Below are 16,214 nucleotides of genomic sequence, written 5' to 3'. Positions count from 1 at the left end.
TTTGTTACAATGATGCTATAAATAGTGAGAAGTTGAAAAGTCATATAGGTCAAAATTGTTTTCATGACAGATTTGTGCACACAGACTCCAGGAGAAGTTACTCTGCCTTAGTCCAAAGGAGACCTGTGCTGCAAATAGCTGCCAGGATGGTTTAAACGCCTGCCACAATGATCTCGTTGCCTACAAAGGGGAAAAGTGCTTGTAGTGTCTGTAGGTGGCAGGTGGCAATATAAAACGTTTCTGCTCTTCACAGCAGATGCCTGTGCAACACTTCAGATGAATGTCCTGCATGAATTCTCACTTACAGCAAGACAGAGTTTAACCCACTTCTGCTTTAATAGATTTTGTTCCCTGTGAAAAGGTGAGGATGCTTTTCTCCCTTCTCTGCTTTTTGGGGTGCTTTTCTGTATTGTGGAAAGACTGCAGCAGCTAGAGTGCCTCGGTTTACCTGACAGCACCAGGCACCTGCCAGCTTCTCCCCTTGCTGTCAGCCAGCTGCCGGGTGAGCTGGGACACACCGGGACACACCGCTTCCTATTTGCGTGGCCCTCATTTTAACCGAGCGCCTTGGCAAGCAGCAGGAGCTGCAGGACGAAGCACTACAACCCTGACAATCTTCAGCCCCAGCGGTGGGGGTAGAAGTTTCTTTACTAGTTTCTGTGCTAGAAACTCGGGGACACCGTTACAGCATTGGTGGACTGAGAAGCTGGAAAAAGGCCGTGTTGCCTGTCGAAACCGCAATCCCAAACTGGAGGGCTGGGATGGGCTGGCTGCTGGAGGACCTTGGCTTCCAGGCAGTAGGTTTTCACAGTCTGGAGCAAACTCCTCAAAGCACAGGACTTGCAGGGACAAGGAGAGCCGTCTCGGGGAGGCAATGAGGGGCCTTGCTGAGCCAGGGACCTGGTGCGCCAACCCTAAACTGGCTTTAAGAGCGGCTGGGCAACCACAGCCCGTGGGGTGCGTAGAATCTCATGCAGCAACGCGATACGTAGCTCCCCCTGCGCTGCATGGGCCTAACCGGACTGCCCCACAGCACGCAGCACTTAGCACGGCTCCGCACAGCAGCGCATCACGCCACGCCGCACCCACCCGGCCTGCGCGGCGCTTCCCCGCAGTGCTGCAGCGCCCCCCCGCCACGCTGCATCCCATCGCCCAGCACCGCACCGCCCGCTGCTGCGTGCGCCACGTGCACCGCCCCACCGCCCTGCACGCCCGTGCGGGAGGCTGCACCGCACCGCGCCGCGCCGCACCGCACCGCACCGCTGCCCTGCAGAGCGCCGCGCCGCGCCGCGCCGCACCCCCCCCGCCCTGCCCGCGCCGGCCGCGCCCGCCGTCACCTTCACTTCACCTCACCTCCTCGGCCCCCCCCCCCGCTTCACACCCTCGGTGCGCCGCGCCCAATCAGAGGCGGCCGCCGCCTCCGCCCCGCCCTCTGCCGCTCTTCCCGCTCGCCCATTGGCGGGGACCGCCCCCGCTGGCTCTGCCTCCATGGCGACGCGGCCGCAGAGCAGTGGAAGATGGCCGTCGCGTCGGGCGGTGGGCGCCTCTGGCCTCGCCGGCCCCACCGGCCGCTGCTCGCCGCCCTGACCGCCGCGCTGCTGCTGGGCTGCGGTCGCACCGCCGCGTCTCTCTCCTCTTCCTCACCCTGTCGCCACCGTGTGCCCAGCGGCGAGGAGGTGGGACCGCCGCGGAGGGGCGGCGGCGGGGGTCGGGGGAGCGGGAGCTCCCGCTGCCGGGGCCGTCCCCTCACGGCTGCCCCCGGCGAGCGGCCCCCGCGGCGGGGGCAGGCGGGCGGCGGCTGACCCGCGCGGCAGCGTGAGGGGAAGGGCGGGAAGGGGCTCGGCGCGACGGCGGGCGGGCGGGAGCGCTGGTGGGCGGGAAGGGGCGAGGGGTGCGGGGCGGGGGGCGCCGCTGGCCCGGCCGCCCGCCTCATCCAACCGCCCGCGCCTCTCCCCGCCAGGTTGTCTACCAGGTTCCTCTGAAGGAAAATCACGTCCTGAAACGAAACGTGGATCAGCAGCTAAGGATTAAGATTATATACGATACAAGTGTGGAGGAGTGAGTATGATGTCGTGGCAACCTTTTTTTTTTTCCCTCCCTCCGTACCCGAGAATGGAAATCCTATTGACTGAGCCTTGTTTGTTTTGATTCTTAAATATAGTTTGCTACCTGAGAAAAGACACCTCATAAAGGTATGTCGCATTCACATCCCCTTTTTGTTTGTATGTACCCTGTCACGTGGATGGAGTTAAGTTTAAGGCTCAGTGTAATTCTAAGCTGCAAATACCAGCAATTTCATGTCTTTTAGCCTGGGAAGCCGAGGCTTCGCGTGCGGGTTGTGCCTCCGTTCCGTACTTCCAATGCTCCTTTGAATGTTTGGCAGGTGTTTGCTGTATCCCAGAGTGCAAAGATTTCAGTAAGCAACGTGTATAGTGTTTAAAGCCTCTTTGAAGCTGTACCTTCAGATTAATACTGGCTCCCTCTCATTTTGTCATTCCAACAAAATACAGGAATGCTGAAACAAAGTATTTCCTGAACATGTTGATACCAATTGAACTTATTAGGAAGTTTTCTGCTATTCTGCTGTGCCACAGCATTTGGCGAGTTTCATGTAGCTCGGTAGTTAATGCTTTTAGGGTGAGTTACATCTGCATTGCTACTAGGTGACTTTTGTTTTTGTTGTATTTAGAGCAAACTTTTTCCCCAAGCTGTATCTTATTTGGAGAAGACATTCCAAGTGCGCAAATCCACGGGTACTATATTACTAAGCAGGTATGTGGAAGTTTTTTGAAAACTGCTTGTTATATTCAGTGTTTAACATTGTGTTGTACAGCCTTCAAAATAAGAATGGAATAAGAGTGTAAGAACTACCCTCCTGAATCAGGCCAGGGACCCGTCTGACATGGTGGTGGTAGTAGGTGCTGTTTAGGGAGCATACCGAAATCGGCCAGCCTTCTGTGATCAACATTCACATTTGTTGTATCAGAGATGTTAAAGGGTATATGTGCTGCCTGTTTCCTTTTATATGTGCTCCCATTTATGAATTGGTTCCTAGTCTCTCTCTCTCAACCTGTGAATACTCCATTAACAGCTTGAAGCATTATGTCTCCTAGAGCAGGGTACCTTACAGTCCTGACCATGGAAATTGCATTAAATACCTGTATTCCAGTGTTGTTGGATGCTGTAAGACTATTCCACATTTCTTTTTCTTATCAAAGTGCTGACTGTCTTTTGTGTTTTATTGAAGGCAGTGTGCAACAAACCAGTATTTAAGGAGGAAGGCTGACCCTCACAGATACTGCCGAGGAGCCTGCGCAAGCCATACGAGGTGTGGGCCAGTTATAGTTCCCGAGAAACACCTCCAGGTAAACTAAGCCATCCAAGTGCTTCCTAACTATTGAAATACTGTTGTTTGTGGAAATTAATAAAAAAGTTAATATCGCTAACCGTGCATAAGTGACCTGTTTGCGGGAGATCACGGAGTTTGAGTAACAGAATAGAACAACTTTAGTTAGTGGAATTTTCTTCAGTTTATGCTGTTGAACCGAAAGTTGAACTCTACAGAGGGGATGAGAGTCAAAGCTTGTTACATTGCTACTAGTCACTGTATTGTTCACCTTGGTCAATGAGTTCGTTATCACAAAATTGATAGTAAGTTGATTATTGTTTGGTTTTTTTTAAGACCTCACTTGAAGAGGTTATCTGCTGAACCAGGAGCATGGTGCACGAAATGCTTCTAACTTGTGTTCTTGCGTGAATTTTTGATTCAACTACAGTATGTGATCAGCAGATTTCTTTCTTTCTCTTAGCTTGAAGTTTCAACTGTGGTATTAAAAAGATACCAGTTAACATGTGAAATGCAATTGCTACTTATGTATACTATTTCTGTAAGCCAAATATTTCATTTGTAGGAAATAAAGGGTGCTAATTTGGGGATATCTAGCTTGGCAAACCCTTTTTTTCTTTAAAAGCTGCCACTTTCCTGGTGTCCAATAAATCAGAAGAGCTCTTGATTTGAAAGTTATTCCTTGGCTCTGGTTTTGTTTACTGTCCTCATGGGAAGTTTTCTCATATTCCACTGTCTTACAATGGGATTTATTCTTGGCCTCAAACTAATTGAGTTTTGTCATGCAAAATTTTGGTCATAGCTGAAGTATTTTAATTATTCCATTTGAACATTGTCAAAGCAATGCAGGGTGCACAATGAAAGTGAATGGCACCACGGACCCACTGGCTTACCGGATCAAGAAGGTGTTAGAGATGCTGACTTTGTACTTTATGTTAGTGCTCTCACTACTGAAAGGTGTGGCCATGAAAACATCATTGCATACGCAGCCTATTGCCAGCTGGAAGCTGAACTGGACAGGCAAGCATTCCCTGTTACAAACTTTTTTTGATTAAACTTTCTAGCATTTTAAATGTTTAGATGTGTGTGTTTGTCTGTGTTGTATAATATAACAAAGTGGAAGTCATTATTGAAATAGACAAGCACTCTTTATGTGAAACCACAAAGCCATCAAGTAGTGCTTAACTTGTAAAGCTGAGGCATTTTAAGTCAAAGCTAATCCTCCGCTGTTTTTGCCTAAATTTTATCTCAAGATCCTGTTTCTGTTGAAACCAGTGTCAGACTTACACAAATTTAAAGGAGAATGCAAATGTTCCTTACATGGCGCTTGTTTCTAGTTCCAGGTAGTCGTTGTAACAGATACTTTGTACCTCTGTAGTGTCTTGCCTAAAATTCAGATCTCTTATACTGTTGTCACTAATAGCCTGTGCAGAATATTGAATATAGAGATTGATCCCATCCCATCCTTTCCTGTTTCAACAGTAAACTAGTCACTGTATCATTTGTTTACACGATGTTTATAAATGATTGGGGAGGATGTTTGGAAGGACTTACTTTTACATTAGTCTCCATTTTCTTTTAAATCTTCTGCCTCTGCAAGTGAATATGACTTGAATTTGCTAATACTTTACTGAAAACAATTAAATTTTAAAACTATCTTCCAGGCCAGTTGCAGGATATGCTAACTTGTGTCCAAATATGATTTCAACACAAGCTCAGGAATTTGTTGGCATGTTGTCTACAGTGAAACATGAGATCATCCATGCACTGGTAAGGACTGATGTTATAAAATGCGTTTCCCTGAAATTTGTGCCTGCTTGGTCACATACCTCCAGCTTGTTGCAAGAGAAGGATGTTAGGTGGAGGAAGGCTCTTGCTTTGCCTACTTAAATTTGTCTGGTAACTGCCTTACAGTGGAAGTACTGGCACTTGATCTGCACTGGGTGTGATTAACTCTTTCATGGGATTTGACTTTGTATGTGAACATCTTACCAAAAGTTTCTCTGTGCTTGGTTTTTAACTTGAAGGGTTTCTCTGCTGGACTGTTTGCATTTTATCGTGATGATGATGGAAAACCTTTGACAGCAAGATATGCAGATGGACTCCCTCCTTTTAATGAAAGGTGGTTTTTTGTTTTGTTTTTTTTTTTCTCTCCATACTCCCATTGAAGGATGTTTTCACGTTTACAACTTAAGATGTATTCTTGCCTGCTGAAAACCCAGCTTGATTCTGTTATTAGAATGCTTTGCCTTTATGTTTAAATATTGACATGTAGTGTGTTTTTTTAGTTTTTCCTTACTTGCATTAAGTGCTTGTATTATCCACATATATTACAAACCAAGGCAGGATTTCATTTATCAGGAGGCTCGAAGTTAGGCATTAAAATTACCCATGCTTAAATTTTGATGCTTGCTGAATGCCTTACTAAATTGAGACTTGTATTTTCTGTAGTCTGTCTAATGTCAGTGTGGTATATTTTTAAGACATATAACATTCAAAGTTTGTAGTTACGCAGAAGTGACAGTGTGGATAGCCTGCTGCATGGTTTTCTGACCTGTTATTGAATGAATAGTTTGCTTCCCCCCGCCCCCCCCTTAATTTAATTTATTATAGAAATGTTCTTTTAGGATTTTTTTGGAGGTGGAAGTGTAGAGAGGTTTTGGTTTTCTTCATCTTTCTATAATAGCAATTCTGAGGATTTTTATTTCATTTCTTACACTTCTGGTAACTAAAAGACATGTCTTGAGTCTACAGACATCTTTTTAATAATCTTACTCTGGCTTACTGAATCAGAGTTGTGTATATAATGAACACATATCTTGCAGAGGAGAAACATTGCATAGTAAATTTAAACTTCAGAAAGCATGAGGAAGTATAGAGATTATTCATGGTTCTGTTTCTTATGAAGATAAATCTTTACACAGTAGTGTGTAGTTGTGCGAAAGATTTGTAACCAAACCATTCTTCTTACAGTCTAGGTTTGTATCAGTGGAGCAATAAAGTCGTTCATAAAGCAGTGAGGTTGTGGGATGTACGTGGTGGCAGAATGCTGCGCCATACTGTTTATCTTCTGGTAACTCCTCGTGTAGTTGTAAGTGTGGATTAACTTAAACTTTTAAACTTTGTATACCAAGGTTACAGTCACATTCTCGAGTCATAAATAATTCTTTAAGAAGTAATAACCTAATATTGAATACCCTTTTTCTGAAAGTATGGCCCAAAGGCTATGCGATTAAGACCGTATAATTAGTTGAGAGGGTGTATCCAAAGCAAAGTGGAAAAAGGCTGACAGATAATCCTACTCATGGGATGTTTTCCTACAGTCCTAGACTTCTAGTACTCCTGTTGCCTTAACAGATAGTGCTTTCATCGCTTTTCTCATTTTAAAGTTCATCCTATTTTCTACTTTTCTCCTTAAAAGCATCGCTTTAATCTTTTTCTAATTTTATTGATTACAAAATAATACAGTTAACTTTTTGTCATGCTCAAAAAGAAATTCCTCAGGTATTCTTGGAAATCTTTCTTGCTTTCCATGCCTCTGACTCTCCCTCTGGCCTCCAGCATAACATGCTTAAGTGTAATAGATTGGCACTGAAAATAAGTTACAGTGTTAATCATGTTTGGCAACAAATAATGTTTCTTTTTTACTTTAAGTCTAACACAGTATGTAGAGCAAACTTGGCTTAATCACCCCTGTTCTAAAAATTTGCCATGCTGGTCAAACTGTTCAGAGCATTAAAGGTGCTCCTGGGTAACACCACACTGACAAAGGCTCTTCTGACTGTGAAACCATGGCATTGTTGTGATGCCTCTTAAGATTTTTCAAATATTTTGTCGAAAACACTTCTCCATGCAAAACTAGCTGATAAAACTGAAAAAACCCCCACTGTTTTTTCTTGGAAACATTTGACAGAAGTAGGGTTGTAGTGTTTCTACATTGCTTGGAACTTTTTGTTGGTGGTGTTTGTGTTGTTTTTTCTTTTTAATATGGTCTTTAGTGTGTGCTTGCTATTCTCAGCTAATTATGTTGCTGTTTTATTCTTGTAAACTTCCATCGTTTATTTCTAGGAGATAACTAAACAGATTGTTAGGCTTGGTGTTGGGGTGCTTGCTGGCTTAGTCAGCCTCATGAGTAGGTGGTTTACATTCAGAGGAAAACAAGATGGCAGAAAAAGAAATGCTGAAATACTTTAAAAAGATAATTCTATAACATGAGGACTGCATATGGGTATCTGTCTCAATGTTTTGAGAATTGTGTTGAAATGTTTTCTTTCTAGGAAGAAGCGCGAAAACATTTTAATTGTCCAATTCTAGAGGGAATGGAGCTTGAAAATCAAGGTGGCATGGGTACTGAGCTCAATCACTGGGAGAAGAGATTGTTAGAGGTTAGTGCTACTATTGGGAATGGAGCCGGATGAGGGAATATCTGCTCCCCCTGACTTCATTGTTAGGTTTGTAGTGGTACCTACCTTGAAAATGCAGGTGTATCAAACCTCACTGAAATGTATCACAATCAGTACTAAACTACAAATACTTAAATGTCTAATTTCTAGATAAATCTTTTTACCTTATTGCTAAGTCTCATAGTATAGTTTGAAATAAGCTTGATTACTAAAAAACTAGACATCTACTACCTTTGTCTGCCAGTTACCCTTTTAAGAAGATATGCTCCCTGTTCATGGGAAAGGGGGTATTCTTTTTAGTCAATTCAACTTTGTCACCCTCTGCCTCTTATCCATTGAATATTTGATCTCTCTGGCTATTCATTATCTTGACTTCATCTTTATTTGTGTGCCCTGGGGTTAGGTTTTCCAATCTCTACTCCAGAACCTCATCTGATCAAGGGAACACTTATTTCTGTCCTGACATTTAAGCTTATTTTTATTTATAACTTTGCCTTGTGTGATATTTTTGCAGAAATACGCTTCCTTGTTACTGTTGTATGCAGCAAGGTAAACAAGAAGGGAAATACTTTAGGATAGACCTCTTTGTGAAAGTGATCTTGAAAATTATGTATTTCTTGAAACTGAAATTATTGGGTTTTTCCTGCTTTTCAGTAACCTTTAGTGTGGAACAATAGTTTAAAGCCAACTAGGACGAGTGCCATTAGAATGAGGATAATTTTAAGGATTGAATAGGACTTTAAAAAAGGGAGATTATTACTAGTCTCCTTTCTACCTTTCCAGAAAAAGGTTGTACCTGGAAAGTAACATGTATACGTTGGTTTTGGTCTTGATCCAGCTAAGTATTGCAGAGATGCAAATTTGGTGCTAGTAAGTCTGCTGTGGTAACTCCTCCTAACCACATGAGTTGGAAAGGGAAGGCTGGAAAACTACATGCCTTGAAGAAATAATAGAAATGAGATGAAGTTCAGTAATAGAAATCCCAGAGCTGTGTAATTAAAGGTGAGTGACTTGTGCTGTAAACCTGAAATTTATAAGATGGAAACAACTAAGCAGGAAAAAGACACACAGGTATTAACAGTTGCCAGTTACAAAGTCATTAGGGAACTCGAAGGTGACAGGAGTTAGGTTTTGAGGATGGTGTGAACTTGCTTATTTTTAAAGGAGATGGAAAATTCCACAACTACGCTAATAAAGCTTCCTTTGGAATGCTGTGTTCCTTTAGTCATGTGTCCTGTGCACCTCACTCCGGAAAAGGACTGCTAGAAAGTCTAGGAAAACTAAAAATCGGTCTTGCACAAGAATATTAAATGAGCTTGGCCTTTATCTTACCAAAAGGAAACAGAAGATGTGGTGTGATTGCTACTGATAAATATGCTAGGAGAAGGAAGAGTTTTATTTTACCTAAAGAAAAACAAGTACACACTGGTCATGAATAAGGTTTATCTGGAATTTGGAATAAGGTTTCTGACTTCTAGAATTCTGAAGCTTTGTAGGGTGGAGTAGGGAAGGGAGTTGCACTTTTGATCCCTTTTATGAAAGAGGTTGGGATTTGCTTTTCAATGGTAAGAAAAGACAGGAAATAAAATACTTTCACAGTAAGTTTTCAGTGACTTGCTAATAGTAACTGGTAACTTTCAGAATGAAGCAATGACTGGATCCCATACACAGAATCGAGTCTTTTCCAGGATCACTTTAGCATTAATGGAGGACACTGGGTAAGAATTAATAAGAATGGGAATGTTTTTTTGGTTAATTTGTGGTTTTCATTGTATTGATTTTACTTGGAATTGATGCACTTGTGCTTATCCATCTGCAACAGTAGATAATTGGTGTAATTAGCATTGTTAGGCAAGGAAATATGCCTAATAAGTTAATTCTTCTTCATGCATTTCAAAATCCATCCATTCTTAATTTAGCCTTAATAAACCCCACACATTACATGCACTACAGTGTTGTAGTGTCTGTTTTCTTTTTTTTAAATGTCTTCTCTGTTGCGTGCAGTACATATTATTTTTTTCAGCTCTTCTTGTAGATAGAAACATAAATTGCCTAAAACTTCATCTTTCTGTATATGTTGTTCCTTTGCAGATCATAATGCATTGCTGTTGAAAAAATAAGCAATAAAATTTTCTTCTAGTTCATTGCGCCTTGAAAAATAGCTGAATTGTAATATATTGTGTTGTAGGCAGAAAGGGATGCAGTTTCCCTTTTTCTTCATTTGAAGCCCTTAAGGCATAATATGAAGTTCTTTGAACTGTTTTATTAATTAGAATGCTAGTTTCTGAAGTAACTCTATTCTCATTTCAAAATACCATTACAGCTGGTACAAAGCAAATTACAGCATGGCAGAGAAATTAGATTGGGGACGCAATAAAGGCTGTGACTTTGTAATGAAGAGCTGTAAATTCTGGATCGACCAAAAGAAACAAAAGTAAGAATACAGTCTTTTAAAAAAAAAAACCAGAGAGGAAACCCTAATGCTTGTTTATATTTGTCCTTCCAGTGCAACTCAGTAAAATGAAGTAGAGGTACATACAGGTTAACAAGGAATGCTGTCCTAAGAACCTTCAGAATGCATGGAAAAAGGGGCACACCAAATCTATTAAGAGCAGAAGCATCCCCCCCAATAAATACAAAGCCAAACGTTTTAAGGTGTAGGATGCATTTAAACTAGAAGAGGGCTGTGCTTTATCTGAAAGTGTTTGCTTTCTTATCTTGTCTCTTTTAATTGGAAATGTAGCCTGTGTCGCTTTGCGTTACTGGATTGTACTTAAAGCAACAGAAGGAAGTGATAGGCATCTTCAAAACAAAGCCAGCCTTGTTTGTTCTTACAATACTCATAAATTTCTAGGACACAGCTGCATAGGGAGCTTGTTTTGCTTGTGTGTTTTTTTTCTTTTAAAGTTTACAAAGCAATGACATTAAATGGGTGAGTGCATTGTAACTTTGTTTGCTGGCTTGATATTCTTTAAATGAGAAAGGTCATAACTAGACAGATAACATTAGCCTCCAGAGAAGTCCATGCTTTGTGTGATTGACAGAGTGTGGGGGAGAGTGGGAACAGTTTTGACTGACTGCTTAGTTAAATTATGAAAAGCAGGTTAAGTGATCTAATGTGATTTTTATTCTTTTTTTTTTTTCTTTGAGGAGGCAATTAATCAGTCCATACTGCGACACTTTGAGGAGCAATCCTTTGCAGTTAACCTGCAGACAGGACCAAAGAGCAGTAGCAGTGTGCAACTTGCAGAAGTTTCCAAAGCAGTTACCTCAGGAATATCAGGTATAACGGCTCTTATTTTATCAAATAACTGTTTTTATCCTTGTGCTTTGCAGCCAGGTGATTACATTTGTTTCACTTTTTTTCTTCTGAATTAGTAGATGAGAGTAGATATTGCGAAAAATGTTTCCTTAGTTTGTTATAAGGAGTCTGGAGGCTGAAAAAAAGCCTTGTGATCATAATAAACAATAAGCATGTCACTTGGCCATCTAACCAAATATCAGATGACAACGTTGCTATATAACAGAAGTCCCCCAGAATATTTTATTTGAGGTATTTCTTCACCCAGTCTGCTGCCTTGTGTCAGTGTATGCTAAGAAATTTGTTCTGTTTCATCCCAGAAAATGCTGTGATTGCTGGGGCAGGGGCAGGAGTGGGGAGTGATATATGCAAATGTGAATCTCTGCATTATTTAAGTGTTCTTTAATACTTCTGGCTCATCTGGTTCATGGGTATTGTAAGTTGCTGTTAATAGCATTCCTGAGTAGTAATAGTTGATGTTCTTACAGCTGTAGTGATTAGTTCTATTTAAAAAACAGTTGTACGCTTCTCTTACGCAAACTGCTTCACTACCTATTTTGTTTTGCAGTATTTTGACAATCTTAATGGAGTACCAGCAGAAGAATTGCCTTATTATGGTGGCTCAGTAGAAATTGCTGACTATTGTCCCTTTAGTCAAGAATTTAGTTGGCATTTAAGTGGTGAATTTCAGCGCAGCTCGGACTGTAGAATAATTGAAAACCAACCAGGTCAGTCTTCAAGACTTTGGTATGGCATTTGAGAGACTACATTTGTTAATCTGGAATGGACTTCCTATATAATCTAATATATAAAAACTAATTGGATGCAAAATTAGCTTTACACTGCTGGCTGTGTAAAAGCTGTGTTGAGGTGAGAAGCACAGCACAACTACCTTGTACACCTAGGAAGCAAACACTCACATCTAATACAAGAATTGCGTGAGAGCTGGACAGAAAATAATGCCAAATGATCCAAATATAAGACAGAGGGTGGGGGTGGGTTAGTTGGTTGTTTTTTGAGTCTGAAAAATAGTTCTGCTTTCAGTTTTTGTAGGTTTTTTGCTCAAGGCAAGGAGCTTTGCAAATTACCAGAACATGGGCTCATCTCCTAGGGTAGTGCACAAATACTTAATATTGGAGAGCTCCGTAATACTGTATCATATTACCTGTCTGTGCAGTTGTCTCAAAAACAAATAAATGCCCTCTGCCCTCAAGCCAGCAGTGACAGCCAGCACTCCCTGGAGGCAAACATATCTACATAGTTCTGATGGAAAGTGTTTGCTTTTTCTTTTTTAATTTGGTTTTGTTTTTTTTTTTTTTTTAATATTGGGTTTATTTTCACTTTATATTCAAGACTGTATAATTATATTCAAGACTGTATAATTCCCAAAATTATATTATGATTCAGATTAATGGTCTGAAGATTCCAAAAGTAAATCTTGAATTGCGTGGGGTGACATTGACTAATTATAGCATATTAAGTTGATGTGGACTTCGTTCTCCTAGTAAGTTGTAATTCAGTATATTCTTTCTACCTTAGATCCTACCAAAAACTATGGTGCAGAGAAATACGGACCAAACTCTGTATGTCTTATTCAGAAATCTGCTTTTGTCATGGAGCAGTGCAGGAGAAAACTCAGTTACCCTGACTGGGGTAGTGGATGTTATCAAGTAAGTATGTGTTGGGGTTTTATATATATATTTTTAAGTTACACTAAAGGAGCAAATCGGGCATAAAATATGGGCCATCACTGTTTGAACTTTGCACCTGGACATGGTACATCTTCTCTGCCTTAAATAACTAGATTATAAGACATGCTTTGAAAATATCTTCCAGCAGTAAACTTGTAGTTCAGATCACACATCAAATTAAGTGTGACCACCGTGATGGCTCATGTGTTGCTTTCAGTCTTGCTAGGGACTTCATCTGTCTTACCCCTGCAACACTTTCTCCACAGCTAAGTAGGAATACTTACATTGGAGTCTTCTGTTGTTGAAGCTTAATGTTAATTAGTCACTTTGACTTTTTTCAAAGGTGGAAAGCACTGTGCACGCATCACTCTTCATTATCCTCCTTCTCATCAGGACTGTCTTGCTAAAGGTGTCGCTTTCAGCAGCCACACAACTCTAAAGTAGTAGTCATTAGCAGAAGCCAAATTTTACTCGTTCTCAGTTGATGATCTGCATAGTTGCATGAGAAGAGTACAGGCAGTGCTTGAAAGCAGTCTTAAATGAAATAGTTTCTCTGAGTGTGTTACAGTACTTAAAATTAATCTGTGCTCTAATACCAGGTATTTACTGAATGGGGTATTTACTTACTGGAAGAGCCTTCAAACACCAAAACATATTTCTGATAAATCATAATACAGACTTGACTTTTATTCTTTTATTTTAAGGTTTCTTGTTCTCCACAAGGGCTGCACGTTTGGGTAAAGGACACCATGTATCTATGCAGCCGCTCAGGTCAGGTGTTAATGGTGAGCATTCAGATGAATGGCTGGATACATGTTGGGAATCTGATCTGCCCAGCCTGTTTGGACTTCTGTGACTCCTGTCCCCCAGAGCGGGATCCTCCACCTTCTAACTTCACAAAACCTGCACCCATCGGTATGTTGCCTGGTTTGCTGAAATTAAACTTTAATATTAAATGACTGAAAACTCTATAAAAGTTTGTCTACCCTGGCTGTTGGGGAACAGAAAAGGAGGGCTGTGGTGTGGCTATTCTAAGATCCTAAGCATAGGAGTTAAAGGAACAGGCAAAGGGGCCCAGCTTTTTGCTGTGCAGTCATGCAGCACAGCAGCTAATGTAGGAGAAATGTATCTAAAACATAACTACTTCATGTTGTATCTCCTTCTGGTAACCCTCCCAGAAATGTAGCTTTAGCCTAGCAACTTAGGAGAAAATCTGATACACGCTTTGAAGGCCGTATCATTGTTACAACATTCAAAATTATCACCTTGGTGGAAAGCGAGTTCTCGCTTGTTTGTATAACTTCCCATTGACAATGTTAATGCTGTAGTGCAGAACATGAAAGGTAAGTGTCAGTTTGCTTTTTAAGGGAGGAAAAAAGCTTAATTCACTGAGTACCAGTTAATGTTTTGTCAAGAGCAGATGGCTTTCTAAAAAGCCAGTTGATGAAAGAACACTTTTTTTTTTTTTTTTTTTCACTACTGGCTTATTTTTAAGCCTTTAAAACCAGTTCTTTAATTTTTGGACGTGCTGTCTTGGACTGCAGTTTTCAAGGAAAAAATAAACCTGTTTAGTTTACCTGTACACTCAATTCTTTTTTCAAAGTGGTCACTTGGGTTTCTGTGTACCATTTCAAACAGTTTTGTTTTGTCTCAGAGATGGCAACATTTCAGTGGTTGGTGGAGTGAGTCCTGTAAGTTAGGTTTTAGAATGAGAAAGCTGTAACCTAGGAGGCTCACACCTTCTAGCATTTATTTCAATTCATGTTTGTTGTGTGTGTGTATATATATTAAAAAAAAGGCTTTTAGCTGTGCAAGTTTACATTTGTGTCCATGGTTTTCTTAAGCCTCGCAGCCATATGATTACCTGACACATGGACAAACTGCCTGATTTCTATATTGGGTTCCTTCCTTCCCCCTTCTCTCCTCTTCAGCTTGGTGTTTTGGTGGCTTGGGGTTTTATTTGACTTACAGCCAATACAGATCAAAAGTATTAATAGAACAGTCTTTTGAGAGGTTTTGAAATGCTGTTTCTCTGCAGTCATGGCACAGGGAACTTCCTGCTTATTTCTTGCAATATCAATAAAATTTTCTCATTTGTTCCCCTAATTGCTATTAGTGAAGGAATGCAGAAATATATTTAATTATAAAGGGAATAATCATGTTATTTGGTTGGTTTGAATTCCTAGCCTTGAAAGCTAGAATAAATCTGTGCAGATTGCTGCAAATACGTTTTGCTCTTCTTGTGTTTTAGTGTTCTCTTTGTTATTTTATATTCTCTTCCCTAACTATAATATTTATGTTTTATGGTGTTTTGTTTTCTTTATTTTAGACTTATGCTCCTGCTCGTCTAGCCTGGTCGTAACCCTTTGGCTGTTGATGGCTAACTTGATTCCCCTGCTAACAGGATTATTTCTCTGCGCATAGAGTTAAACACGGGGCAAGATGATATTCAGAGATGATACGCCATCATGTTGCACTCCTTACTGTGGAGCATGGAGGGCTTTTTGTCTCCACAGACAGCTGTCTTCTGCTGAATCTCGTCTCTCCTGGCAAGTATCAGTGCAGACAGCAGTCCAGGAGGTACTGACAAAAGCAGCCAGAGTTTGAGGAGGAAAATTTACTTTGTCATTTCAATAAGTGCCAGTATTTTCCTGAATTGCAACCTTTGATATTTTTTTTTTGTTACATGGTAGCTATGCCAACTGTGTTAGACTACCTGGCAACTTGGTCAAGATTTGAAACAAGAATTATTCTGTAATAGAACTGAGGGTTGTTATTTTATGTCCTCTGTGTGACTGGTAGCAAGGCATCCTCAAACTGGAAATATACCTCAGTGGTTTAGTCAAAAGCCATGTAAAAATCAGTTGTCATCACTGCTAATAACCCAGGCCTAAACAGGTGTAGGGACTTTTTGTTTGTTTTGTCAATTCTTATAGGTTAGGGGGGGGGGGGGGGGGGAGAAAAATAATTTAAGGGGATAGACTAACAGTTGACAGTTGTCTCCACAACTGGATTCTGCAGCTTTGAGGCTTCTTGGAATTCATACTAGTTTGCAGTAAAGTGGCTAATTCCTGGGACTCACTTAAACCTTCTTACATGCACAAACTGGAATTTCAGACTGGTAACTAAGATAACTGTCTAGAAATCCCGTTCTCATTCAGTATGTGCCAGTTCTACTGTGAAATTTAATACATCAAATGACTGAATATTCCAGATTAATTTGCTAGGCAAATGCATTTCAGTACAGACACCCAGTCTGTAAAATTGGGATAGGATTTCTGATTAATTTTGTTGGTTTGTTTCTTAAATGGCATTATTATTTTTAAAATAGTGTGAGCATAAATGCAGCTGCTCTCACTTTTTGTTGAAAGGCAAACCAGTAGTGGTGGCAGCTAGAATCTTACAGGACCTTATTGACTTCTCTAGACCAAAAAATACATTGAATGTCTAAAGAAAAGTCTTAATTTTATTTT

The 16,214-nt window shown here is 40.9% G+C and overlaps 1 protein-coding gene across 1 annotated transcript; it reads left to right on the top strand.

Moving 5' to 3' along the window:
- Window positions 1-56: 56 nt before the first annotated feature.
- LMLN (leishmanolysin like peptidase) lies at window positions 57-15,693 on the top strand. The gene is made up of 17 exons (XM_080398259.1): window positions 57-1,676; window positions 1,961-2,058; window positions 2,162-2,192; window positions 2,690-2,772; window positions 3,248-3,365; window positions 4,188-4,366; window positions 5,011-5,116; window positions 5,374-5,468; window positions 6,320-6,437; window positions 7,624-7,731; window positions 9,391-9,467; window positions 10,073-10,183; window positions 10,900-11,032; window positions 11,619-11,778; window positions 12,590-12,720; window positions 13,446-13,656; window positions 15,071-15,693. Exons 1-17 carry the CDS (start codon window positions 1,008-1,010, stop codon window positions 15,163-15,165), a joined length of 2,523 nt encoding a protein of 840 aa, XP_080254385.1. The 5' UTR covers window positions 57-1,007; the 3' UTR covers window positions 15,166-15,693.
- Window positions 15,694-16,214: the final 521 nt, after the last annotated feature.

This window comes from Falco punctatus, assembly GCF_963210335.1.
Source record: "Falco punctatus genome assembly, chromosome: 8".
Lineage (NCBI taxonomy): Eukaryota > Metazoa > Chordata > Aves > Falconiformes > Falconidae > Falco > Falco punctatus.
This window is presented reverse-complemented; position numbering and strand designations above follow the sequence as displayed.